This window comes from Phalacrocorax aristotelis, chromosome 19 (assembly GCF_949628215.1).
Source record: "Phalacrocorax aristotelis chromosome 19, bGulAri2.1, whole genome shotgun sequence".
NCBI classification, from domain to species: domain Eukaryota; kingdom Metazoa; phylum Chordata; class Aves; order Suliformes; family Phalacrocoracidae; genus Phalacrocorax; species Phalacrocorax aristotelis.
The window spans coordinates 3,511,878-3,539,206 of NC_134294.1; the positions used below are offsets into that span (position 1 = coordinate 3,511,878).

Consider the following 27,329-nt stretch of genomic DNA (forward strand, 5'->3'; position numbering starts at 1 on the left):
TGCTGGACCTCTCTCCTGTCTGTTGCATTGAAATTTCTTGTATTTTCCTGAAGTCAAAAGCCTATGTTTTATTGGAACTCTGGTACCCACACGGCTGGCTCTTACACAAGATGGAGAAAGTATGAACTTGGTAGAAACAAAAATGAGTTATTCACTAGAGTTTTTCCCTCTGCACTAAGAAATTATAACACATTAGCAGAAGAAAAAAAGCCTGCTCAACATTGAAAAACCAACATGAGTCCTCCTACAGACAGGGTTTCAGTAACGAGAGTCTTTTTGCTGGTATAGATTATTCAGTCAAGGGAACTGCCACAGAACCCTCATGTAAGCAAAATTTACATTAAAAGAAATAAGAAAAATCATAACACTCCACAAGTTTCAAGATAACCAGAGGGAGGAAAGGGAATTCATTGTGTATGCTTTCTAGCACCAACCAAATAAAGGTCACGAGCATCAACAGAAAGATACATCATTAACTGTGTCTTGTCTCACTCTGCATGTGGCTGAGGTGATGATCCCCGGTGTTTCTTGACAGATCCTCACTGGGCTTGAATTCTATCATGGTATTTCTCATGTGAGGGCAGGTGGGATCACTCCAATTACAGAGCAGTTTGTACATAACATCTATCACTGTCTGGAAATGGGCCCTCATAAGGTTGTTCTGAACATGGCTAATGGGATAACGTCTGATAAAGGTTTCATTTAAGCTTTTGTAGCTAGATTTCACACTTAGGATCTGATTTTGGCCCAAATCAGAGTCTCCCCCACCGCCCCCAGGGTTATATTGCCAAGATCACATTCAGTTAGCACCCCAAGGACCAAATAGCATGGATTCCCAAGTCAGCCACAGCAATACCACTGAGCCCATGCTCAGCGCAACTGTCCTCTGATTGTACATACTGCTAGAAACCACATTATTTTTAGCATCAGATTTTGGGTCTCGTTCCCAGCATCCATTACTCAGGCACCTGGAAAGCTCGTTCAGGGCCTAAGAACACAGCAGTACCAGGGTAGAGACCCAGCTGCAGAAGTCTAATTCTGACTTCGCTTACACGTACATGCATAGGGAGAGGAACCTACTTGGTCAAGACAGGCTACGGGGAGGCACATGTGCCAGATCCGTGACAGTTGCTGACAACAGCTCTCAGGAGCCACAGCTAGAGCGACACCATAAGTCTGAGTGCTGAGCGGCACACCACTCCTGCACATGCCAGTTTACAGCTAGGGCTGCTGCACCACTTAAATACAGCTTATGTCATGCACCATGTTTCTGACAGGCCACCCTCCCAGTCGCTCCTTGTACTGCTGACACGGCCTCTGAGAGGCACCTGCGTGCTCCCTTCCGTGCTGGGCCTTGTGACTCTTCCCTAGGGAAGAAGAGCAGAAGCCCACTCCGAGGGAACCATTTTGCTCCACTCCAATGGGAAGCAACACCTAGTGTGATACAAATCACATGTCAGAGCCTCTCCTTCTAGCAGTGCCAGCCAAAGATAAAATACTCTGTGCAATAGTGTGCACATAGGTTTCCCTGGCAGGAGAACAGGTTCCCAGGTCAAGACTCCCCACAGCTACCATGCGACAGCTCTGCAGCGAAAAGCTACAGTGACTTTGCATTTACTCAGAGGTGGATTCACAAACCAAGGTGGTGTGAAGTCACCTTTTGGGGAGCCTTTGTGAGGCCAATGGGGCTTTGTCTTCTCAAACAGGCTTTCCAAACGCATCCCCGCAGGCCCTTGTTTCCCACTGCAGCAAGATGGGAACGCGCAGGTCGATTCCTCCGCACTAGCATCGGGCAACAGCCTGAATTCCCATGTACTGCTATAAAGGAAAGTAAAAACAATCCTCGTACTCTAACAATAACAGCTCTTGCTGGAGCTGTATTTTACCCAGCCAAGCAAAACTTGCATAGACACTGTAAATTGTCCCTCCCTGTCAGCCCCTCAAGGCACAAAGCACTAATGAGTTCAGTGGAATGTGCTAAAAATGGCAAGAAGAGTTGGCGCTGCCTGACCCAAAGCCAGGTGGGTCCAGTATTAACAGCAAGCCAGTTCCTGGTGGAACAAGTCTGTATTGGCTTGCAGACAGTATGTTAATAGACCCTGCGGTCTGGCGGCAGAACCTAATTGAGAGTAGGCAATCTAGGAAAAAAGCATCTCTGTGGCTGGATTTTTACTGCTACTCCCATAAACACACTGAGCTGTAAAGCTCCCCCAGGGAAATCTCACAGTCGGGTCAGAATGGGACTGCACACAGAAACAAGCACCGGGAAAAGCTGAATGAGAGAAACTTAGCACTGATCGGCTCTACAGGCAAAGAGCATCACCCCCAAGGACAAGCAAAGCTACCACTGTTGCTGTGAAACTGGATCAGAGAGAGCAGGGGACAGTCTTGGGAACAGCCAGTCCCAAACAAACACACAGACAAAAGCAGCTCACTGCTTATGGAGAAAGGAGGGACATCTGCAAGCTAAAGGTCTCTTCTAGAGCTGTATTGATTGCTTTCTAAAGAGGTACAGAAAGACCGTGGCCAAGAAGGTACATATAGAAAATGTAAAAGGCTCCACTAGGAACTTGCTTTCAGCGAGGCCAGGGATTTCAGCCTGTGGGTGCAGAAATGAAGGATCCTGGAGTGAGCTAGCAAGGGAATTAATTTATCATCTGTTTCACAGAACAGCCACATACACTGTGACCCAGCAGCATCAATGGCAAGTGTCACAGCTCTGTTCTTCACCAAAGTCCTTTACAGCAGGGCAAGAAAAGAGGCACAAGCATTTACCACAGCACTGGATGCACTACACGTTCATGCTCCAACTTACTTTGCAGCAGCTTGGACTGGTGTTCATGGCTCAGAGATTCAAAGGACAGTCCTGTCGTCCCATATCCACATCAGACACTAACATGACAGCCTTTTATTTCTTCTGCTGCTGCTGTCACAGCAGTGGATGTGCACAGCTGCACGTGGTATCCATGATAGGATGCAGGTATTCCTTTTAACTAGGGCCTGCTCTCTTCCAGCAGCAGCCAGTTCTGCACAGACACAGGTCTAAACGTGAGGTGGCTTCCTTCAGGTTTGTAGTGGATCTGCCTTTAGTACCTGTGAACTTTGGACACTAATCCTGGTAGAACTTTTTGGCGGAAAATATGGGATTGGACTGGAGGAGAAACAAGCAGTACCAGGCTCTTGTGAGGGCATGAACTCAAGATACATTAATCCTCAGTTCTATGTTAATTCCTACTAAGTCTTCACACCTATCCAAGATACATCTCAAGTCTTCTAGAGGAACTTCCCCTAGGGGAAGGTAAGGGTGGTGACATGTCAATAAAGGCTAGAGGCCATGCAACCAAACAAGTACTTGAGAGTTTTGCTTTAGGAGCTGTGCTGTGAGTCAGCCCCAAGACAGGGAATCAGTGCAGCTTGTAACTGTAAAAAATTCAGAAACAGTCTAACCGCAGGATGCCTCTGGGACGAAGCTATCGCTGCAAAGCAAGAGCTGATGTCAAAAGCAGCTAATGCAGGTTAGGTTCCAAGTAACTGCACAGCACTGAGCACGGGGCAGGGTCCTGAAATCCTGCCCTCCTCCACCCTGCCAGGCACCAGAGTGCTTTACAAACTTTAATCAACCCCCCCATGAGACAGCACCTAGGACGCATCCAAGTGCTATCATGCTCCTTTTGCAAAGGAAGAAACATCCCAGCGGGATCAGAGAAGGACCAGGCTAACAGCCTCCACCCAGCTCCAATGACATTTGCCACCTCCCGCTCTGCCAGGCTTCATGCTCACTTCCTAATAGCTTCTGGCAGTAACCCTGACTGGCAGTGCATAATTCAGCAGCTTTCTTTCCTTTGAACTTTGAAATACAGTAATTACACCAGCATGTCTCATGCACGCTGTAAGGCATGAGCCTCGTTTGAAAAGTGGACTGGTTGGCGTGGGTTTTTTTTTGCAAATTAGATTTGAGGGTTTCTTTCCCCCTCAGACACTGCACAGTCCCCTTCCAGCTTCCCACTAGATGAAATGTTTCACTGAAATCCCAGTCCGCGGGCAAGAATGCCAAGAGGAGCTGTCACCACTGCTTTGTTTCTCTAAGAAATCAGATGTGAAGTATAGGGCACACATCCTCCGCTGCTGCAGGGAAGTGTGGAGCTGTGCCAATTTGCATAACGATCTGGCCATATCCAGCTTGCTTGATTTACTCTCACTGAAGCTTGGCCCCCAAAGGCCTTTGCTGATTGACATCTGCTTGATAAGTGTGTCCCAGTCATCCTGGGCAGCAACTCTTTACAGAGGATAGTACACTGGCACTGTGCCTAAAGACGGAGGCCTCCAGCAGTACGGTCATACAGTTCAGAATTTAGCAGAAAACCTGTTGACAACTCTGTTGCGTTGAGAACAGCCTTTCCCCGAGCCTCTTGCATGCTTACCCAGAGGTGCAGCTCCCGTCAGATGGTTGGCACCCAGTTGTCCAACACTTGTCTCAATTTTCACACCAAAGAAAGAAGAGTCGGGAGTCATTGCTGAGAGATAAAGGAAGAGGGATCTTTCCTGGTGCTTTTCTTACACCTTTGAGGTGTGAAACGTCTTGAAACAAATCAAGAACGTTTCTTGCAGCAGATGTCACTGTCACTCCCTGCTGGAGCTGAACCGTTGCCACTCCAGTGACAGCTGCTATGGACAAGTAACTTTGAAAGAGAATGTTCTGCTGGCTCCAATCCCCAATCCTTTACCAGAGCAAGTGACAGAATGCACTAGGCTTTGTTCTTTGAGTCTTATTTCTGCCATCATTGCAAATAGTGAGAAGGAAAACACCAGAGTGAAACAAAAAGGCAGGAAGAAACTCTAAGACCACAGGATGGGCTCTTGTACCTCACTGCTGGCAACCAGAAGCAGCTGCTGCCTTTGGTCCTTTTCATTGATCGCTTGTAATCGTTTCTGAGGCCAGCCTTCCCATCATCCCATCCGAACAAAACGAAAGGAATTAGTATGACCGGGGCTCCTCGTTCAAAGAATCCTGAGCACATCAGTTCCCCTCTCAACAGTACAACTTGTCCTTTGTAAATAGAAGGTTATACCATGTATTTTGTTTTTCTAGCAGCAGATTCTATCCCTGAGTCTTCCACAAAAAAAAAAAAAAAAAAAAGACAGAAATAAGGCTTACAGTTATAAGCATGTTTTGGGGTGTTTTATGTGGGAAGGAAGACCTTCCCCCTACCTTTCCATCTCCTGAATGCTCTCTTGGAAAACCAGCAGATTCCTGTACTGAAAAAGAAGCAGAGATGGGAGGTGGGGAAGTTTTAAGAAAACAGAAGGTAGTGAGAAGCCAGCTAGGGTCAGGCCTGCTATGCTGGGAATTGGGATGAAGCAAAAGAAAGATAAAATCAATGTGTAAAGCCGGCCACCCCACAGAGATATTCTCCAGCATAAGCATCATGGACCTGCGGGGGGAGCCAGCAAGGGTCTCAGGGTTGTCTTGTCTTTTCTGTTAGAGTCATGAGTTCTTCAACACAGTATTGTTTTCTATGTTAATCTATTCAAACTGGCATATACAGGTTCCAGTCTCCTGCTCCTAGATGTTTAAGACTCACTAAAATGTGTGTTAAACCATACATGGCCCATACAGTGGTTTGTGTTTTTATTTCTGGAGTTTCAAAACAGCCTGGAGAAAGGGACATCCTGTTTACTTTTAAACAGTGATCTCAATGTCTAAACCTCACAAGCTGCTACCCCTCACTTCCCAGACGGTGGTGGAACTCACTGCCATCTCATTCCAGCTATGAACAAGACTTTTTCACACGCTGCATTTGGAAAGCTCCAGTTCACGCTGGAGAGGCCGCGTGTATCCCACTGCCGCTGGAAAGCGCTTCAGCACCCTGGACAAGAAGAGCAGCTTCATCCTCTCATCTTACACACAAGGGCAGCCAAAGCTGGGGGCGGCCATCCTCTGTTTCTTCGTGTGTATGCTGCATGATACACACCTGTATGTGTATGCACACATGCTAAAGTAGGCAGCTTGGACCCTGCCAGCAAAGCAAAAAAAAAAAAAGATCTCACTGAACAACAAAATATTCTTCTGTTAGATGCACGGTTTACAGGTACGGTGATCATGACACAGGGTTGGATTTAATGAGCCTATAAACGACAGTAGAAAGGGATTTAAATCTAAACAGGGTTGCTTTAAGCATAAATGTACTCTACAGCTTTTCTAGTAACCACCTCTACCACCCATGATAAAATGCACGACAAACCACCACTTACAACTGTTTTTCATGCCTCCTTCTTCAGGCAAGAAATTTTGCTGCTTTTATTCATAGAATCATGAAGGTTGGAAAAGACGTCAGGGATCATCAAGTCCAACTGCCAACCCAACACCCCCAGGCCTCCTAAACCATGTCCCCAAGTGCCACATCTGCACATTGTTTGAACACCCCCAGGGATGGTGACTCCCCCACCTCTCTGGGCAGCCTGTGCCAGGGCCTGACCACTCCTGCTCTGCAGTAGGAATCACCATGCATGTAATCTTGACACCCAAAGCAGCCCTAAAGCTGACAAAGGCTCTAACCAAGTGTCTCGTATCTGCGTCACTCCAGCTGGCTGCTTTAGTAGGTTTGGCTGCAAGAAACTTGTCATTACACCAAACTGTCAAGCTGCACCTGTAAGCACGGACAGACACACCTCTCCCACCCCTTCTTTTTGCAGGCAGGAGGTGAGAAAGTAGACAAAAGACAGATAGTCTATTTCCTCCTTTATTGTTACACTAAAGTGGTCGTTGATGTACCTCGATTTTAGGAAGGAAATGCTTCTCTCATTCCCACCTACATTACTGCATTTACAACTGAAGGCAGCAGCAGAGCTGATTCCCTCTGCTCTTTTCTCCCGATGACTCTCTTCTACCCTGATTTCTTCCCAGGAGCACAGCTTAATTAAGACCACCATGTCACTTTGTATTTAGCTCCCAAACACAGATTTTTCTGCCATCCCTTCCTAACAGATGCTTTTACCTTTTTTAGGCTATTCAGCCTGAATACCCTGTCCACACCAAGCGAGAGACAGAGCAGGAGCCACACAAGCTCCTGGCCAACGTTGTATTAGAGTGCATCAGAGAGCTACTATGTGCATCCTGTACAACACCGCTACTGGGTACAGAAAAACAGCACAAACACGGAAAGGCAGTGAGCTTTTGGGTCAGATATTTCTACAGTGCTCAGAGACTGTACTTACTCATATTTTTGCTCTGTAAGCATGTGATGAAAGATCAAAAATTGTTCTTTTCTGTAAAGTAGACAGCAAGATATAAAGGAGGAAAGATAACCACAAAGCTAAATAAAACCTAAAGATAGAATTAAGACTTTTCACATACTGGAGAAGCCACCATAAAACAAGAGATGCAATGCTGCACTCTGAATGACTTTCAGTAACTTACTGGGAGGAAGGCAGAAAGCAAGACTTCTAAGGTAAGAAAAGCAGCAGTCGCCTCTAGCACAATGTGCACAACTCAGCTCCTTATCAAACATTTGGTAATTCCCTTCTTTTAAAGAGCTGTTGTGAGAGAACACGGGACTAGAGCGGTCACAGCCTAAAGGATGACACTAATTCCTATGTTTGCCCAGCCTCAGAGCACCTTCTTCACAAACGGTTAGATCCAGACAGCTCATAAATAGCAGCTACTCATCTACCTCAAGTCATGTTCTTGGATATTGCCATGTTCTACTAGTTTTATTATAATAAAGGGCAAAAATGAGACAACACTAGAAACATCAAAAGGCCTTGAAAGTGCTGAAGGAGACACACAAACATTTTACTCTCAGACATGGTACGGTTACATGAGTACTTCCCAAGTGCCATAGTTCAAATAAAAATATACTCATATAAATTTAAAAAAAATACAATTTATATACACTGTGGAATTAGCTTACATCATTTCATAACAAAAAACAGTGCAAAAAAAACCAAATGGAAAGGTAAGTTGCTACCATTGGAATGGCTCACAGTAAGTTAACAATTCAAAACGGCATAATTAACACTGCACAGGAAACCATGAGGCAGGGGAGAATGCCCCATACTACCCCCTAGCTTTTGCCACAAATACTAATCCAGTTCTTGGTTACTATTCCTTTAGTGTTGCTCTGAGTAAAAGGTTACAGGCACCTATGTTATAAGTAAGTTCCTTGGTAAATCACTAAGCAACCAGAGCCAGAGTAGAAGCAGTTAGTGTGTTGTAAGAAAGGAGCTGACTGACCAAAGTGTGAGAACAAGACTGATTCAGCAAGGCCCCTTTGCATCAGTCCTTCACAGAAGGGAAATGCTGCATCTCCAAATGTCAAACTTGCAATTCCCTTTCTGCAGGCTACATAACAGTGATTGCACTGAGATTTCCCTTTAACGCAGTTGACCGGGTCACCCATCATCCTCATGTAAAACTTTTTTACTGAGGGAATGAGAAGGGTGTGTTTTCCAGCTGAAACCTTTGAGTAAGATAGATGCATAGGCAGCGCTGACAGTGCTGACAGCAGGCTGAAGGCAAGTGGCCTTCTCATGGGGAAGCGCAGCTGGTGCTCAGACAAACCTTGACAAGATTTTTCAGCTTGTCTTGTCTGGATTGCCTAACTCCAGGCCTCAGTAGCAATGACAAGACATCCTGCAGCAAAATATACTGCTGCAGTCTGTGTACAGAAATAAAACAGGACACGACCAGCTCAAGGCAAACAATCTAAGGAGCCCTATTCATGTGCAGGAAGAGAAGGAACCTTCCACACACACTCACTCAACATGAGCAAGAGGAAAAAGATTTGTCATGGAGGGACATAGGGCATTCTTGACAGGGGCTCTGACAGTATGGGATTGCTAATTCCACATTAGAGGGATCCGAAATTCCATCAAAACAGGATTCCTGTGATTTGTAACTGCCCGTGAGCACAAATCCTTTGAATGAAAGGTAGGTTAACAGAAGCATATTTCAAACCTACAGTCCAGCTTTAGGGAGTGCAAAAGGGTGCTGGAAGTTTCTTGGGATAGCTCAGTACAAGATCAGAGCTCAGGGAACACAGGCATTTTAGAAATCATCTGCAGACACTATCCAGACAGAACAAACATCCTTACTCTACTTACAGGGAGAGAACTTGCAAGTCAAGAGCAGTAGCTGATGCCAACTCACATGCTCTGAGGAACATGCCACATCTGTCCCAGCCAAGGAGTCCAGGCTGAAGGCACAAGATGGATACCGGCTGCAGGAAAACACCTTTCCTTTACTCTTGGAAGCTTAAGAGCTTGCATGCCTTATTTGAAATGCAGCTAGAATATTCAGAAGGCAGCAAAACTATTTTAGTGAAGGAGAGCTGTTGCTGCAAGTTCCACAGTAAGAAAGGGAAAAGAATGAACGTATTCCCTGTTCTTCAGACAAGTCACTTCCCAGGCAGCCTGGGAGAGTGGCCAGAGTTAAAGGGTCCTGGGACACACGCTTCCTCTGTAACAACCGCCACCGCATGTACCACAGCCCACTCTCTCCTTTGTGGAAATGGTATAAGTCCATTCCTGAAAACAAAGAAAGATCTGCCCTTTGTCTTTTAATAAGGCAGCAGGTGGGAAGGAACACTAAGTGAAAAAAAGGCCTCCAGATGTCAATGGAGAGGAATAAAAATTAAAATCTAAGTGCTTACAAACAGCTTTGCTAAACCCAAACTTTCTGGCTGAGCCGTGTCATGCGCTGCATGACAAGGACAAATTCTACCCTAAAATTTGGCCACAGGAACCACCTGTAAGACCAAGTTTTCTCTCATCTGCTGGACAATTTTCAAGAGCTTCCCATGACTCAGCTGCCTCTATTGCAAACACAGCCAGAGAATACATCTGTCTACCAACTATCCGGACTGAAAAGACTCCACAAATACCTAAGAGTTCCAGTGACTTAAAGAGCTCTACATCAAGGCCGTGGCTGGTGACCTGGGTACAAAACCTCCTCCTAACCCTAAGTGTAGTAGGGTTCAGCAGCCAGCAGTTTGCAGAGCAGCACCCTGGAACAATCAGCTTCCACAAAGTCAAAGAGGCTGTTTAGTGTTTTGATTTAGTGTTTTGACACATGTAAGGAAAGAGCACAACTTCTTCAGGCTTTGTCAGGAAAATCTTCATCATAGATGAGTTCCTGAATTCAGAAAATACAATGTTTTGATCTCCTTCTGCCACAACTCTCATCTAGCTAGCTCCTTATGGCAGACAACAGGTTAATCGGAGTGCTCAGAGGCTGTGTAGAAGCTTTTCTGTGATACGTTCTCCATGTTACTTGGCCCAGTCTCTTGGCTGAGAGAATGCTCTGTGCTTTATCAAGCCAATCAGCCCTGCAGCCCCTGGAGGCACAACGCTGGCTTCCCACTGAGGGTTATCTGGATGCAGAACTCAGGAGGGCAGGTGCCTGCTGGAACAGTACAGGTGCTGGCCAGGATGGTACCTGCTAAAGCAGTGAACTGGCTGCAACCGGCTCCTAAGTGCTGGTTTTACCCTTACAGATATATTCAGCTGTTGCAGTTGCGAACATTATGCCAAGCATTTTTAGAGCACGGACAGCCCCACTTATCACCCTGCAGCACATCCTGTCTGTTAGCCACCAGCACCAAGTACCCCTCCTATATGGCAGCCTGAAGTTACACCAGCTCCTCTCATGACACACAGATAATTCAAGCAAGCTGAGGGACAGGGCATCAGCTCTATTTGCCTCCAGAAAGCAACACTTCACCATGCTCTGAGGACCCCAGAGGGAACAGCTGGTCTCTAACCATAGCTGGAAAGGTGGCCCAGGCACTCACTGTTGGATCAGCACAAGGACAAAGTGCCTACAAATGCCAAGAAATGCAGGAGCGTCAGGGTAGTGATGAAGTGGAGTGCCACAAAGTGCCTTAGAAGAGTCTCTTACAGGGAGATAACAGCAACAGCTAACAGGGAAAAGAAACCTCCCTTCTCCGAGTTGCTCTGCAAATGTATTAAATATTTATAATCCCAAAGAGTAACTGGAATTCAACTGTTCTGAACTCCTGATTTACTGAGCTGCTCTCAAAAACATCACAGCACTGATGCTTCCCCGTGAAAGGGGAGAAATTAGGGAAAAATGAAGGCAGAGTGGAAAAACATGGGCAACTGGGAGCACCCACAAAGAGAGGTGTATTTCCAAAGAGTTGGCTTTTGAGAAATGCCATCTTCCAGAGCAGCTATCTGATAACTGCAAGCTTCAGTATCTCCTCTCAGCCTTGACAGTGACCCCCTTCTCGCACAAATAAGGCAACAGTTGCAGGAACAAGAGGAAAAGGGAGACATACAGGACAAGGAAAAGATGCTGCAGTTCTCTGCACAGGACACAGTGGGGCTAGATGATTCTTTTTTCCAACCCTTAATAAAACCCATACCAAACCAAAATAGCAGAACATACAGTGTCAGGACAACATCTGATGAAAGGAGATAAACTGGGGCACAGGAAAAGAAAAAACCTGGATCAAGAGTGGTCAAACCAAGTGCCTGAGACCAATCAACAGCTCTGGGCTCAGGCAGCTCCTCTAATTCTCTGGCCAGCAAGATGTTTTCCAGCTCCCCAGGCTTGATATGCATGTGAGAAGCCAAACGGCAAGTCTTGGGCCTTGTGGGGTCCAAGCAGAATGCGAGCGCATGTGCAGGCTTGGAAGAGGGAGGTAGCCACACCGACAGTGGGGCAGGGTGGGCAGGGGCATCAAATGGTGTGATAGTGTTGTCTCAGTCTTGCCTGCAGAAATTCGTGGGTCAGGTTGTGCCGAGTGATTATCCCAACAATCTTAAAGAGGAAGAAAAGAGGAAAAAAGATATAAGTCAGTATCACAGATGTGCCATTAAGAGATGTGCATTGTAGAGCTGTTGTTCTTTCCAACCCCCAAAAAGAGGGAACCTGCAAGCAGTTCTTGACCAATGCTGAATTAGAGTGGATTCAAGTTCAAATCTTGCCAAAACAACGCCCCTTCCTCTCCCAGCACTTAACTACAGACAAGACACTGCTTTAACTGCACCCAAACAGACAGCTTAACTGCTATTATCACGTCTGGACACAGCAGGAGTTACCCCTCCCTAGGGGGGGGGAAATCCTGCCCATGTGAGACAGCACATGGATGTAACTAAATCCTTTGGAAAGTGAAAACTGTAATTGGAAATAACAAAGCTGTCCCTTATAGCTTCATTAGAGACATTTCTGGTATGCCACAACATGACTGCAGGTAGCTCATGTCAGATATGTTCTAGGAAGCTCTGAAGACCAAAACAGAGAAATGGTAAAGACTAGCTAAGTGGTGACTGCACACTGGCCATCGCTAGCTGGCAGGTCACAAAAGGGACCTTCTCCCAGCCTGCTGGGGGAACAGTCAAACCACACATTTCAGCTAATGAAACAAACACCTCAATAATTTTACACATTGAAAGAGTTTAGAACTAGGCTGCTCTCTAGTTCTGCAAAAGCATCTTGTACTAAACATGGAATGAATCGGCCTCTCTCGTTTTCAACCAACAGGCTCTGTGCAGTAGCTATTAGGAATCCCATGAGGCAGAAAAAGCACTGCTGCCTCATAGGGACAGACCAGTTCAGGCTTAAGGGAAACAGTTTCTCATTATGTTTATAGGAAGTTACTGACACCTACTGACTATTCCTGAGCATTGTAGATGGCAGAGAGACAAGTACAATGAATCAAGCACAAGCCATTCAAAGACTCATTTATTTTGCCGCTCCTTTGAGTAGGAACAGAATGCAAGTTCCCTTCCAGCAGAAAAACCTCCTGCCCCAACACACAGGAAAATCTGCTCTCGGCCTTAAATAAAACTGTCAAAGAGGAAGCCAAATTAGTGGCCTCTGATGAGTTCAAGGTCTCTCAACAGATACAAGACAGTAACAGCTTCTACATGCTGCCAGCCTGAGACAGGGGAGAGACTGCACGTCCTGCCCTTTGCAGGGAAAGCGGGAAGCAGGCTTGGACACAGGACACAAAAGATGGTGGCAAACTCACAGTAATCAACAATGCTTCAGGGCCTTAAAGAAGACCGCATTCCAATCTCTTTAAAGCATTTCTGTTTGATGTTAAAAGACATCTTAATTCTCCCAAAGGTGGAAAGCATTGCGAAAAACCCCAGTGACTCCCTTGCTCAGCCAAGAAAAAAATGCAGATAAGGACTCACCTCTCCAACTGCGTTCACAACCGGTAAATGTCTGAGTCCCATTGTCCTAAACAGGTTGAAGACTTGTGACACATGAGTGTTTGGAGAGACAGCAAAGGGTGATGGGTTCATGTATGGGGTGACATCCTAAGAAAGAAAAACAAGTATATTATTTGCAAGGGGCATTTTCACTATCTCTAGGAATCACTGACAAGCAACTCCTACAACGCACTTATCTCTGGACAGTGGGCATCTTCTTTTTCTCCACAAGTATGAAATTATTTCAGGAACCTGAATTTGTAACAGTTTGTTTGAGCACTGTAACCCATGATCTTAAGAACCCAATGCTGCAGAAAGCCTCTAAGCAGGATAAATGTACATCCATGACAATAAGAATTTATATTGAAAAAGCACTTTGGCCTACACAGCAACCTTCCTGTCACGAAGACAATGACAGGCCTGCCACTGACTGAGCTAGAAGCACAGAGTCCCAGACAGACATCAGCAATTTGCCTGCCCAGTCTCACTCAGGCAGGAGTCTAATTTAGAAGGAAGTTAAAACTAGACAGGCAACATCTTATTCTGGAAGTAAAGGACCTGTGTGCAATGTTACCTCCTGGCATGTATCAGGATTGATTTCCATGTGCAAACAAGGCTGACTGAACACATAAGTAGTACAGAATGTTGGTCACTGCACCCAAAAGCGGACTTAAAATATCCTCTCAGCTTTTTTAAAAGGCTTGGGACAGTCCTAAAATATATGCATCAGGAAACACCGTCACACTGCAATGCATCTCTCACCACTATCATGCGAGGGTTCAGCAATGTGAGGTCCAGGTCATGGATATCTGGATAGCGGGGGTAATCCTCTGACATCTCTGCATGGGACAGACGAGGCTGACTCGCACTCTGCAATTAGAACAAATCCCACTGAACCGAAGTGTCACCACCACAGATAGTACACGGGCTGCAAGCAGCACAGCGAACAACGCCTCCCAGTCGCTCACCCAGATCTCCTCCTCCCATGCCCACACATACAACCTCTGCTGAGGAGCTCCTTGCAGCTCCTCTCAGAACGCAGCAGTGCAAGCCTAAACCTATAGAGGCATTTAGCTGAGAGTGATCTGCTCTCCCACCTCTGGCACATCTATGCTCAACACTGAAGGGCAGCAACAAATTAGCCTTGCGGAATATGGGCCTCAAACACCAATGCTCATACTGATCTCAGCGGTGACAGCTCTCCTGGTAAGACCCCGGCACGCAGCGGTAAAAACACACAGTATACACTGCCGGTTGCTCTATCCGTATTTACTATCTGCCCTCCATTCCCCAGTTCTGACGGGATTGCGCCTTTAGGCAACAAATGGGTCTGCTGGTTTATTTTTAAACAGTAGCTGTCCTCTTTCCCTGGGGATGCTTAAACAGAAATTAAATGATCTTTCTTCTAGAACTGTAAAGGAGAATTCACATTATCCGTCTGCAGCTTTTAAAACACAGATGCATTCCTTAAAGTGTAAAAATAGGTAAATCTTTTTGGCAGTCCATAAATACTGTTCCCGACTCCTCAGCCAAGAGGACAGGGACGTCTCTGCTACAGTTCCTGATTAGGAAGACTCACCGACTGGCTCTCGGAGTAACAAACACCCCTGACAAGGAGGGTGACGAGCTGTGAGCGCAGGATCAAGCCATGGAAGGTCAAAGGTCTGAAGCGTTCCTCCATGGTCCACTCTTCACTGGGAGACTGGTCAGGGTACAGGTTGGGGTAGGGAGTATACCTGTGACAGATATAACATAAGCTGCATGAACATAAGGACAGACACATACTTCCACCTCCAAAAAAACAGCAGCTATTTCAGCTCTTTGACAACCTTCTCCTGAACATTTCAGGGACTCTCACTAGAGACAAGCCAGCCTTTCCTCTACCAAACAATATAGCAGAGCACGGCCAAGAGCCATTACCATGGGCAGAGTATAACGACAACAGCAGAATGGAGACAGTCTCCTAATCCTCCATTTCAAATCACTTGCCTCTAAAACAATTTCCAGTGCCAAATTATTCAGATTCTAATAAAAGGTGAAGCATCTGGCAAAATGTCAGGGTCAGAACTCCACTGATAAGAGGCACAATCACTAGCTTAAAAGCTGATTCACTAGACTAGGCTTCTGCTTGGAAGCAACTGCAGTACACGCCCAGTGACTCAGCCCAGTTACCAGAAAGGTGGTATCAGTATTATGGCACCAAGTCATAGCTCCTCTCTTGGGAAAAGTGAGCTTTGCAGAGCCCTCAGGTTTTTGCAGACAAGAGGGCATCAACTTCTACAGACAAGATATTTCCCGAGGTATTCCATCCTCTCCAGGAAATATTTCTGGATAGGTGTTTGAATGTAATTTAAGTTAACAGGTTGGACACCATCAAGCCATTAGCCTGGGACTCAGTCACAGGTGTGAGCCCCAGCATTGGCTGATGAGACCTGACAAGTCACTTCTCCTAAAACGTGGATAGTAGCACTGTTCCCTCTGACACGTGGAATGACAGGGACTGTATGAAGCATCACAACACTTCTCAACATATGGAAACAGCCTGTTTCCATATGTTTGTGCCTACCAGGATCTCACCTTCTCTCTAGCATCTGTTGCAGCAGATCCTCCTTTTCTGGTGGCTCCTCTGTTGCTATGTGCTCATCACACATATTACGTAATTCACTTGAAGGGTAGGATTTCATGGACTGACTACGCTTGCGCTGCTCTCCAGCTCGGGTGAGGATGCTAGATTTCTGGATACAACAAACAATTTTCAGATACCCCCCTAAGCTGGTCAACAGTTATCCAAGAGCGACTATGAACTATTTGATCTCAGCCTCATGATCACAGATAAGGTGTTCCTTAGTCAAGTGCTGCTGCAGTACTTGTAAGAATAGCCAACAGGACTGTACTCTTCTTGGACAGAGAACCTGGAGTTTACGAACTCGGGCACCCTTTTATGCTGGAGCATGCGTACCCCACAGGCACATTCATTATTCATTCTGACCTCATATTTTATGTTCTCCAAGAGACTAAAGCATCTAGCCCACTACCGCTCTCAGGGAACATTTAGGGAAGGAAATAAGCATTTAGGCACCTACTACCGATCTCAATGGTGGGTTCAGTACTTCAGTGCCAAATCCAAACTTCTTCCACATCTATCCTAAACAGGTTACTTAGTCCTCTTAGCTTTTGGCTCTAGGAATGCAGCCCACTCTTCTGCCTTTACCGTGACCCGGAGAACGGAATGAAGTTGAGTCCTTGAAAATTTTATATTGCAGCAGGTGCTTATCACTGACCCGAATTCTGCACTGACAAAAGCTTAGATAACAAAAGAAAGGGCCTTCCACCTGCAAAACAAAGCCTTTTACCCTTCAACTTACCAAACAAGCAACTTCTTACCTTGAATTTGATGTTGTTACTTATGAGTTGATTTCCCTTCATGAACTCCCTCTCATTGCCCCGGTTCTCAGTCACTACCGGGAAGGCATGATGGACAGTTGTGCGCAGGATGCTAACAAGAGACTGGATCCGTGTGTGCGGGTAGACGTATGTCAAGTTGGGTTCCATGATGTCGCTGGCTCGTAGTCTGAGGAGACAGAAATCCACGATCGCTGTATGCATCACATCAGCAGCAAAAGGCTGGTGATGGACAAACAAGGAAACAAACCAGTCCCAGAATGAGATCCTGGAGGACTCTGCTGCAGTTTAGTTCTGCCAGCTCCTCTGTGCTCACCCTCACTGCATTATTAGCCATGCCGGCACAACTGAATTTTTTTTTTTTTTTTAACATAACATGGCATCAACGATACACTATAGGCAAGGAAAAAGGTTCCGACTTATCACTTAGTGTTTAAACACTACTGGGAAAAGACAACAGGTGGGAAGATGACGAAATTCTACAAGAAGCAAAGTCCAGTGGAACATATTCACAGAGTTCCTCTGAACCTCACAAATCTGCTCATCAGATCTCCACCTGCCCACCCCTCCTCAGAAAGGGCTCCAGCACCTCTTTCCTGCTGCAGGCCTGATGCACAACTCCCAAATCCTCTCACCGCCACTCCTCTTACAGCAGCCAGATTTGCCAGAGATGAAGCACCATCACCCCACATTACAGCATTCCTTTCTGAGCAAGAACCCTACCACAAACTCTAACCCACAGCCCTGCCAAGAGGAGCAGCCTTACTTATCCATTTCCACCTCTGTTTCCCACTCCAGAAGAGGCACTCCTCGCAAGTTCACATGGATGTCATAGATGCCTTTGTTGAAAAAGTCTCCCGTCCATTTGGCTACCTGCAGAGCAAATAGAAGGTCTACTGAGTTGCTGCTCCAAGTACAAGGCTCCTTGGCTACGATAAAGCCCTGGAAGTAAGATTCAGGGCCAGCACATGTTCAAGCAGCCTGCAAGAAGCCAGAGCTAAGACCCTGCACTCACCATGAGGGTGATCATTATTGGGAGCCCATAGGTGATCTCGTTGGTGGATTCAATCAGGATGATGGTCAGGCTAATTGTCATGCGGACCACTCCTCCCAGGAATGCTGCTGCCCCAATCAGTGCAAAGGTTCCTGAGTAGATGTGATCCAGGCCAATGTAGCTAGGGCAAAACAGAGCCCGGAGGTTAGAATAACCTGACTGAGAGCTCAGCGTGCGCCTGCAGCACATCTCGCACACATACGCACACTCAGTGCACCTTTTGAGGAGGTTGGCGACCAGGCGTCCGAAGGCAGCCCCACAAAGCAGTGATGGCACAAAAAGACCACTGGGCACAGAGATCCCGTATGTCCAGCAGGAGAGTAAGAAATAGAGAAGGAAGAACAAGGACAGTGTGACTGGGCTGAAAGTACCTGCAACACAAGAAGAATCATGACTAAAGGGGCACAGGTCTGTCAGACAAAGACAGTAGTCTTGTACCATCCACCCCTCAGCTCACAGCAGGCTCATCGCACAATAGCTATTTAGTCTCCCAGTCCAAACACACACAAAGACAATGAATAAGTGAAAAAAGAGAGGAAAAGCAGGCCTTTCTTTCCATGGAGGAGGCTTTCACCTGTTGTACTAGCAGTCCTCCACAGCCATGATGGCCTGAAGATGCTCTTAGCCTTGTGGTTCTTATGACGAGGCTGTTTCAAGCAAGATGAAGCTCTGAAGCCTAAGCATGGGATGGGGCACTGTCTCTTAGCTACTCACCGTCCTGGTGGAAGAGCTGCAAGATAGCTGACTCCTGAGGGTTGAAGAAGAGTGTGGCCATGTCATTGTAAGTTTCATTTGGGCAGAAAAAAGTTTTGATGCTTGAATTCACATCTTCTGACATACCCTAATGCAGGACACAAAAGACACGAACAGTTAAAATGCACTCCCTCCTACATTAGCCTTTGTGCAGAATGGGAATAACCCTTCTGTACTGGGCTGCCAGCCCACACTTTGGGAAGCTCAGACCAAACATCAACAGCAGATGTGGGGTCTGCAACATCAATGGGCTCCCTGATTCACAGCTTGAGCTGCTTCGCCAAAGTACGAAAGCATGAAGGGCAGCTTTCATTATTACCCTAAGCTCCTGCAACTGTCCGTTGGCCTTCACTGAAGTTCTGTTATGTACTGCATGCTGTCAAAAGCTCATTATGTGCTTGTGCATCTCTGGAGGGTGAACAGTATGATGGGGACATAGAATCTTCACAGAAGATCCCTCACCTGCAGGCTCAGAGTATCATTGCCACTACGTCCGGTGGAAGACATCTGCCGGCACTCCCCCAGCACCATGGAGGCTACAAAGACCACGACTGTGGTAGTCAACGACACCAGCAGGCTCTCCAAGACCCTGCAAGTACACAATAGAAACCATGCGCTGAAGCCACACTCAGCCCCGTAATCCAGTCTCGGCTCTGCACACAACTTTGATAAGGTTGCAAGAAGACGCAGTCACCACAGATTAACGTCAGAAGCAGGGACTCTGCAAGTCAAGCTGAATTCTGACTTGGTTGCAGGGATTGCACTAATTGCCTGCCCCAAAAGGGAGCTATTTCTCCCCAGAGAACACATAGCAGTCACATATCAAAAGCCACAGGGAAGGGTTCAGTGATGAGGCTGTTCACATGGGAACAGTGTTCTGTAGGTCCTTACAACGTAAAATTCTAGACAGGACTGGATAGGTTTGATGCACAGTCTCTCATAATATCTTTTCTAACTGCTGAAGTACACTTTTTTAAATTTGGGCTTCTTACTTAGGAGTTGTCTAGAGCAAACAAACAGCTATTTTCCAGAATTACATGGCAATTCCCTCTCTAAATAGCACAGATATTAGCTCAGTTGTGGATTTAATTATCTGAGATAATTAAAAAAAAGAGATTGGAATCAGCTATTCCTTCCACATCTGTTTGGACAAGACAAAAAATACTGCATAGATACAAAGCTCTGGTTTGTTCAGCTATAGCATTTATTATAAAGAGCTCCCTTGATAGCCCTTGTAAGAAGGTTTGCAGCTCTCTCTGTACCACCAGAGTAATTACAAAAATTCAGAGGGACTGTAACGTCTGGTTTCTGGTGTTCACTTTTAAGTTTTATGGAGGCTTCATTTTGTGATTTCAAAAATAATACATCTGGGATTTCCTCCAATCCCTCTCACTGGGTCTTCTAGATTGATGTTTTTGCTTTGGGACACAGAACACAGATCAGAGATCCCCGCCTAAACTCAAGAGATCACAAATACCTGACCAGTTTTGGCTTGGGATGCACATTCCGCATGCGGTACTTTGCTAGTCTCTTGTTCAGGCAGTTGAAGGTGGCTCCGAGAAGGCCTCCTACGATTCCCATCAGAATGAAGAAGCCCAAATCCACAGCCGTCCAGAGGTGGCATTTCTTATCAGACTCGGAGCACTATGTGCAGAAAAGTATTAAAAAGGAAAAGGCACTAGAACAGTTGCTGCAGCTTCCTACCAATGCTTGTGCCTCCACAGGAGACTTTCAGCAGCTATGACCAAAGGGAAACAATTCTGTCTTAGGCTATCAATGTACTGCAGCTAAATTATCAACCACCCTTCATTGAAATACAAACAGGTATTGAAAAAACAGAAAGAAACACTGAATTGACAAGAGACTGGAGTGGGGGGGAGTGTGAAATAACAGAACTACATCTTACCTTAAACTCCCCAAAGTTCAGCAGCCCAGGGAGCTGGAAAGACCCCCAACTTCCAAACTGAATCCCAGAGCGGAAAAAATTCAGGGTGAAGGTGGCAGCCATGGAACAGAAAAGCTGAGGAGGTAAAAAAAAAAGGAAGAACTAAACACTCCCATAATTAAGATTGGTACAGCCAGCTCTTCCTTGAGACTTATGCCTGGGGAAGGGAATCTCAGAGCCTTCTCAAGCTTTAAGAAGATAGTCCTACTGAGGCTTACCACCCATTCCCGACTGCAAAAGAGAGCAAGGCTAGAATGGACTACTGTAATCATTGGATTTGGTTTCCCACACAAGAAGTTCAAAATTTCACCTAGTAAATTTTGCGTCAAAAGCTTTTTTTTCCCCTCAAAGATACTAATTTGCAGTTGCAAATCAATTACAAGGCACCAACACAGCTTGTTTAAGTTGGAATTGAGGTCTTCATTTGCTCTGAGAGAGTTGCTATCTTGGCAAATCCCCTGGCTCCTTTTATCCCCACTGAGAAAGAGCAGACTAACTGAATCCCATCAACAGGACATTTGGCAAATGCAAAAAACATCATGAAATCCAATACATTTTTAAAATACTGTCAACTTCATGAAAGTAGGCACTAGAGGCAGAGAAATCAGCAACCTGAAGGCACACGGCATTGCTGCAATACAGCTCCCCATGGCAGAAAAAAAAAAAGCAGAAAGAATACCAGCACCTGCCTGCTCTGTCTGCGCCCAAAGGATCAGACTGCAAAGAGCTCAGGCACGAAAGCCTTTTCTCCCAGGTACACTAATCTGCTGCCTACAGAGTTGCCCCATAGTTCCAGATAGTACCAGACTCATCGCTGTTCTCGATCTGTAGTAACTCACTCAGAGCAGGCAATCTCTCTCCTGCCAGGAGAGCTCAGGAGGAGACACAGGATAATCTGAATGCCCTCACAGACAAGCCCTCCCAAAGGTCCAGCTCAAAGAAGAGACACATAGAGCCAGAGTCATTACTCACCACTTTCCATGTAAGTCCCTGGTTCCAGAAGGAGGAACCTTCTTCCAAGCTGAAAAGAGTCCCCCCTATTGGGGCTCCAAAGGCAGCTGCAACCCCTGCAGCAGCTCCAGCAGACACAAAATCCCTTTTATCCCTGAAACGAAGGGGAAAACAATCTCAGTTTAACAAAGTAGAGCTCTGGAGGTGTTTAGGTTCTGCAAATCAAGAGACCGTTCCCATTTATGGATATATCCCAGGGATACAGGAGTGAAAGCTGGGAAAAGTGCTGGCCATGGCAGGCAACACCATTTACTCAGCAAGGCGTTGCAGCATCATACTTTCTCTAGAGCACCAGTACAGAGCAAAACTCTGGCATTATACAACTGCCCAGTATATGAGGAACCATCCCAAACTGTAGGGCTCCAGCCTCTCTTGAAAGAACTACAGAGATGGAAGGGCCAGATTTTGTTCACATTCAGGTAGACCAGCTGTCTCTGGACTATATCTTGGTCATTAAGGCATGAGTAACTGAGCTTGTTCCCAAAATGATGTCATTTAACAATTCAGATTAAAGGTTTTAAATGGGTAGAGATTTGCTGAGTAGTAAAAAGGAACATCAGTAATCATGGAGACCAGAGCAGAGCAACATGGAAGAGCCAAGAGCCATTGTCTTGCTGCAGAATGAAACTGCAGGACACCAGAGAAACTGAAAAACCAACTGACTGCTCCATCCCAGCCCGCCACCCTTCTCCCAAGGAAGTCTGCTCACTCATCCCCCTCTCCCCTCCTCCATATCCCAGGTACAGTACCTGTCGCTGCGGAAATAGGGAAAGTTAAATTGGATCTTCCTCAAAGAGATGCTCTGGAACTACAAAGTAAAGATTTAGAAATACAGGAGGTGGAAACTTACTCCTCACAGTACTTGTACAAAGCAGTGTTGAGACCGGACCAGCAACCCAGGCCAGCACTAACCTGTGGCAAACCAGCACCCACGACAGCACCACTGTGAATCATTGGACCCTCCTTCCCGACAAAAAGACCTGTAAAAACAGGAGTGATGAGGCAACACACTTGTCCCACCCCTCTCGCTTGCTGACAATGCCAGGAGAGATCAGCCCACCACTCCCATGCCATGGCACATGTGCCAAGCCTGCAGCTCCTCCCTCTCCCCTCAAGGGGAAGGAAGGTGCTGACCCCATCCCCTGAACCCCCCAGATGTTTGCAAAGACTTGCACAGACTTAGCGCTCCAAGTGGGTGGAACCATTCAAAGACAGCTGCTACAAGGACCCTGAACTCTCCAAGTTACTCTGCCCTGCTGCCTAGAACACAGCCTCCCTCAGGCTGCTCTAGGCAATTTGTTCTGGAGAATCTTCAGGTCTCCCTCTTGGACTGAGCCACAGAGCCACTTCTGACTAGCCCACCCAGAAAAGTACCTGTTCCCCCAATAGTCCTGATCCTTCCATCTCTTTTCTACTCTACATCTGCATTCAGGGCTCATCACTCTCCTCCAGCCCATCAAAATAATTTTACTGGAAAGGCAGGAGAAGCCTGCACAGAAGTGCCCTATGTGCTGCACGGACAGTGTTCTTCCCCCTTCAGTGATTCCTTACCCCAACAAGATCAAGACACCACAGCCCTTCTTACCTCCTGCCACACTGAAGAGCACTCCCATAGCTTTGCACACCACAGTCCGGAGACGCACAACCCCCGGAACCTTTACCCCATTGAGGTAGCACTTAATTTCAGGAATTCCCGATCCAGCTGCTACAGGCTGCAAAGAAGAAACAGTGATGCTGTGCTGCACCGATTTCATAGCTGACCAACAATATCTTATTAGAGAGCACAGCAAGAACCAAGAGATCCTGTTTAGCTAAACTGATTAGCACTGTGAAGCTAGTTTGATGTCTCAGGGCAGAAAGTGCAAAGGGAGGCTGTGTAAGGAGCAGCAGTGGACCTAAGTCTTACTTGGATCAGGACCAGAAGACTGGCAAGAAAAACAAAGGTCAGGTTGAACCCCAGCAGCTCCAGCAAGGACAAGGCAAGACATCCTTTCTCAGTGCATTCTTCCACCGCTGCAGGGACGGTCAAGGAAAACAACATTCCCCCCACCAACACACAAATATTTGGTACTGTCTGGGGGTCCCACTGGCAACAGGAGCCAAGCCTGCACTTCCTAATCCAGCCAGGGCAGCCAACACAACCCATCAGGAAGCCAGGCTTCCTTTTCAGAACTCAAGACTGAGCTACAAGGAAGGGAAACCGCTCATTCTTTCAGGGATTAACCTTTGCCCACATACACAATACCACAACCATTTCTTGCTTTCAAGGGCTGAATTACATAGGGAAGTTGAAAACTTAATTAAATCATCAATAACATGACCGGTGGGCAGAAGTCTCAGAGTCAGCTGTTTTGAGCAAAACATGGGAACAGAAAGGAAATGGTCACTTGAGTCTAACAGGAGCCCATAAACCAGGTAAAAGATACAGCTTTGTACCACCCGGAACTTGAGCTGGGTAAAGAGCCGTACAAAGAAATCCACAAAAAGGCCAACCTATGAAAAAGAAGACAGATTTGCCATGAGAAATCACTACATACAAGTAACAAAGATCACTCTCTAGTAAGTCCTACCAGAAGTATGCACACAAGGGAGCACAGAGGCAGAGAAGGCAAAAGCAGCGCTGTTCAGAGTAAAGTAACCTCAGAAGCTCAGATTTGCTGCCCCCCTCATCCTCACTGGGACAGATCTGTCCTAGAATTATTCCCGAAGAGATGCACTTTAGGGTACTAATCTGGTAGCATTTTTAACACCCACAACATCAGGGTACAGAAGAAAGCTGGTGTTTAACTGAGGCACACAGTCAGCAAAGCTAATTTTCAGACACTCTAGAAAGTACATGCAGTGAAGCTAGTACTGCCAAACATTAAAAACATACAGTTCAACTGTAAAGTGCCATCTTTTTTTAAGTGCTCGCTTTGGACAAATTTTCCTGTATGCAGAATTAAAGAATTTACCAGAATACTTTGCAAAGAAAGCCCAGCAAGATCTGAAAGAAAAAAAGGCTTCTTGGAAAATAATCTAGGAACAACATGCTACAATTCCCAGAAGACAGCTCCAGCTACTAAGCTCTCCACTTCATGTTTCCTCCTCTTTACTCCTTGGCCACTGACTTCTAAATTATTCCTGCTTAGTCTACTGAATTTTCTTCATTCCCCAAACAGCATGACCCTTACCAGTCCTGTGCAGACTCCAATAGCAAAAACCATCACCCACTTCACTGCTTCATATCTCTGGGCTTTCTGTTTAGGAAGAGTATTAGAAAAAAAAAAAAAAAGCCAAGTCAAAGCAACATAGAAACGGGGATCAGAAAAAGGCAGTTTTGGGCTCTATGTCTCAATTACAAGATTGCTTACAACAGCAAACTGAAAATAGGGGACTGAAAGTGCTGAACTTCTCAGTCAGTTTAAGCCTGAGAATCAGAACAGATGCTGTTCTGGTGCTGTAGAGAAACCAAGAGAGCACACAGAATTTCTTTCATAAATTAAAAACCCACAAAACTTCCCGCAGTGGAGAGTATTTAGAATGGTTTGCGTTGGAAGGGACCTTTAAAGATCGTCTAGTCCAACCCCCTGCCATGGGCAGCAACATCTTCTACTAGATCAGGTTGTTCAAAGCCCCATTCAACCTGATCTTGAACACTTCTAATGATGGGACATCCATGACTTCTCTGGGCAAATTTCTCTGTGCAATTTCCACAGTTCTAGCTCTCAAGCCAATGAATAAGAAAGAACAAGGTCCTACCTTGTTGTCCATGCTCTCCAAAACTTCCAAGTATGGGTCATTGATGCAACGATCGTAATCCAAGCTCTGAAAAAATGCCAAAAGGTCAATTTAAGAGAATCAACTGCAACAGATTGTGCATAAAACTATGAATAGAAGACCTTGTTAAAGATTATGGAAGTCATTACTACCCCCACAGTAGGTTCTGCAAACAACAGTAGGAGAAAAAGCTCCTGGAAACAACTTCATTTAAATAAGAAGAACCAGACCCTGACAAGGAAGTGAAAGACAGACCAATTTCACTGCCCAAGCTGAGAGAGATAAGGATATTAATACAACTTTAAATTAAAGAAGTTGCATTGTACAGATTTAGACTTTACTTCTTTAAGTGCCTCCAATTTGACAGTACAGGGGATAACATTAGATCTTCATATTTAACCTCTCACTACAACAAGGAACACTAGATAGGAATTCCTCTCCAGATGAACAGCATCGATTCTTAAGCTTATCACAGCAGGGAGTTAAAAGCAATATAGGGTTGGCCAATGGTACTCACAAAGTACTACTAGCTTCTATCTACATCAGCTTCACCTCTCCAAGCCAAGCAGTAACCGGCTGAGCTGGTGACTCCCATGCTGATGCCAACTGCTCTAAATAGCTCAGGGCCACCATACAGACATGCAAAAAGCAAAAATCTCCTGTAAGAAGCAGGAGATAAGATGGGAAGATCGGCTATGAGCCAGCATGACAACAGAAACTGCAGTAAGGCAACAGTGACCAAGTAGCTACAGGTGCTTTCTACAGTCATGAGGCAAAAAGACCATTACAGCCCATAAATTTCCCATTACAAAAGTGGAATAATGCAGCAGACTCTGAAAATTAATTTTCTCAACCAGAGTCCAAGTTAAGCAGTGGATGTCACGTGGCTTTAACTTAGAAATAAGCGTATAATGATGAGAAGCAGCTCTTTGCAAGTGCAGCAACTCTTGGTATTTCTGCTGGTGCCAAAGCAATCTAACTAGTGATGCGCTTTGAGTACCTGCCCCATTACAAACTCAAACAGATTGAAACCTGTCTTCAGGTCTTTTCACATTAATTCACAAGCTGCCATCAGTGAACATCCCACCTCATAGTCTTTGCGTGGAAGGATCTCATCTTCCTCTTCATGGGTTTCTCCTAGGATTGTCTGCAAAACAAATGTGGGAAACGAAAATTATCAGGGGAGTGAATGCATGTACAGGTGTTCGTGAACATTGGTAGCAAAGCCAAACTTAGGGAAGGCCTATGCCACTACTGCTTATAAAGTCAGAGTATGGATTACCAGACCACCACTTACTTTGGGGTAACTGTATAGGGTCTTACCTTAAAGCTTGCCCTCAGCAAGAACACGCTGTGTTACTTCTATATGGGAGCTCACCTCAGAGGACTAAAGGCTAAAGAGTAAAGCAAAGTACTAAACCTACATCCCAGCTTCCTTTGCAGCAACAGGTTACAGGGAAGCACATGACAAGAAATTGCACAGGCAGCATTCCCCTATGCTGGGCTGGAGAGAGCCCCTGCCAGAGCTGCTCCCCTCTCATGGCTGCAAGGGGTGCTGTACCCAGAGACGAGCGGCCGTGCAGGCTGAGGCACCAGCCACAGGGGCTGGGATACCAGGCCCAGTCAAAGCAAACATTGTCTAAGGTACCGGGACAGCGCGGGCCGAGACACTGGCAATAGTGGCTGAAGTACCGGGGCCCAACTCTGGGCAAAAAAGAGCAGGAACAGGCTGAGGTACTGGGCCCTGAGGCACCAGGCTGAGCGTCGGCTGAGGTGCTGGGCCCAACACCAGGCAAAAAAGAGCGGGAACGAGCTGAGGTACCGGGCCCCGAAGTGCCGGGCCCAGCACCAGCTGAGGTACCGGGCCCAGAGTCACCTGAGGTACCGGGCCCCGCGGCGCCGGGCCGAGGGCGGGCTGAGGCTCCGGCACCCGGGGCGGAGGCACCGGGCCCAGCGCCATAGCAACACCCAACGCCCCCAAGGGCCGCCCGCCCTCAGGCGCTCCCCGGGGCCGGCGCGGCGGCGGGCCCGGGCCGAGGCGCGGTGTCGGGACACCGCCAGCAGACGCGGGGCCGCGGCCGTACCAGCTCCTCGGGGGTGCGGCTCTCCCGCTCGCCACAGCAGCGCGGGCAGCAGCAGCAGCACAGCCCGGACCCGCACCCCGCCATCTTCCGCCGCCGCCGCCCCTTCCCGGCCCCACCCGCCGCGCGCGCGTGACCCCGT

General features: G+C 46.5%; 1 protein-coding gene across 2 annotated transcripts; it reads right to left on the reverse strand.

The window, feature by feature from the left end:
* Window positions 1-6,255: 6,255 nt before the first annotated feature.
* CLCN6 (chloride voltage-gated channel 6) lies at window positions 6,256-27,298 on the reverse strand. 2 transcript variants are annotated; one of them, XM_075114032.1, is made up of 23 exons: window positions 27,191-27,298; window positions 26,194-26,253; window positions 25,089-25,154; window positions 24,521-24,586; window positions 23,774-23,840; window positions 23,254-23,360; window positions 22,933-23,059; window positions 22,260-22,327; window positions 22,097-22,155; window positions 21,309-21,441; window positions 20,298-20,411; window positions 19,869-20,035; window positions 18,854-18,980; window positions 18,353-18,479; window positions 17,856-18,009; window positions 17,600-17,759; window positions 17,351-17,457; window positions 16,567-16,753; window positions 15,760-15,917; window positions 14,762-14,918; window positions 13,945-14,052; window positions 13,165-13,290; window positions 6,256-11,782 (listed from the first exon to the last, which is right to left on the reverse strand). In XM_075114032.1, the coding sequence occupies exons 1-23, from the start codon at window positions 27,272-27,274 to the stop codon at window positions 11,702-11,704; spliced, it is 2,610 nt and encodes an 869-aa protein (XP_074970133.1). In that variant the 5' UTR covers window positions 27,275-27,298; the 3' UTR covers window positions 6,256-11,701. The 2 variants fall into 2 exon arrangements, with proteins under 2 accessions (XP_074970133.1, XP_074970134.1); XM_075114033.1 differs by lacking the exons at window positions 23,254-23,360; window positions 23,774-23,840 and having other exon boundaries at window positions 27,191-27,296.
* Window positions 27,299-27,329: the final 31 nt, after the last annotated feature.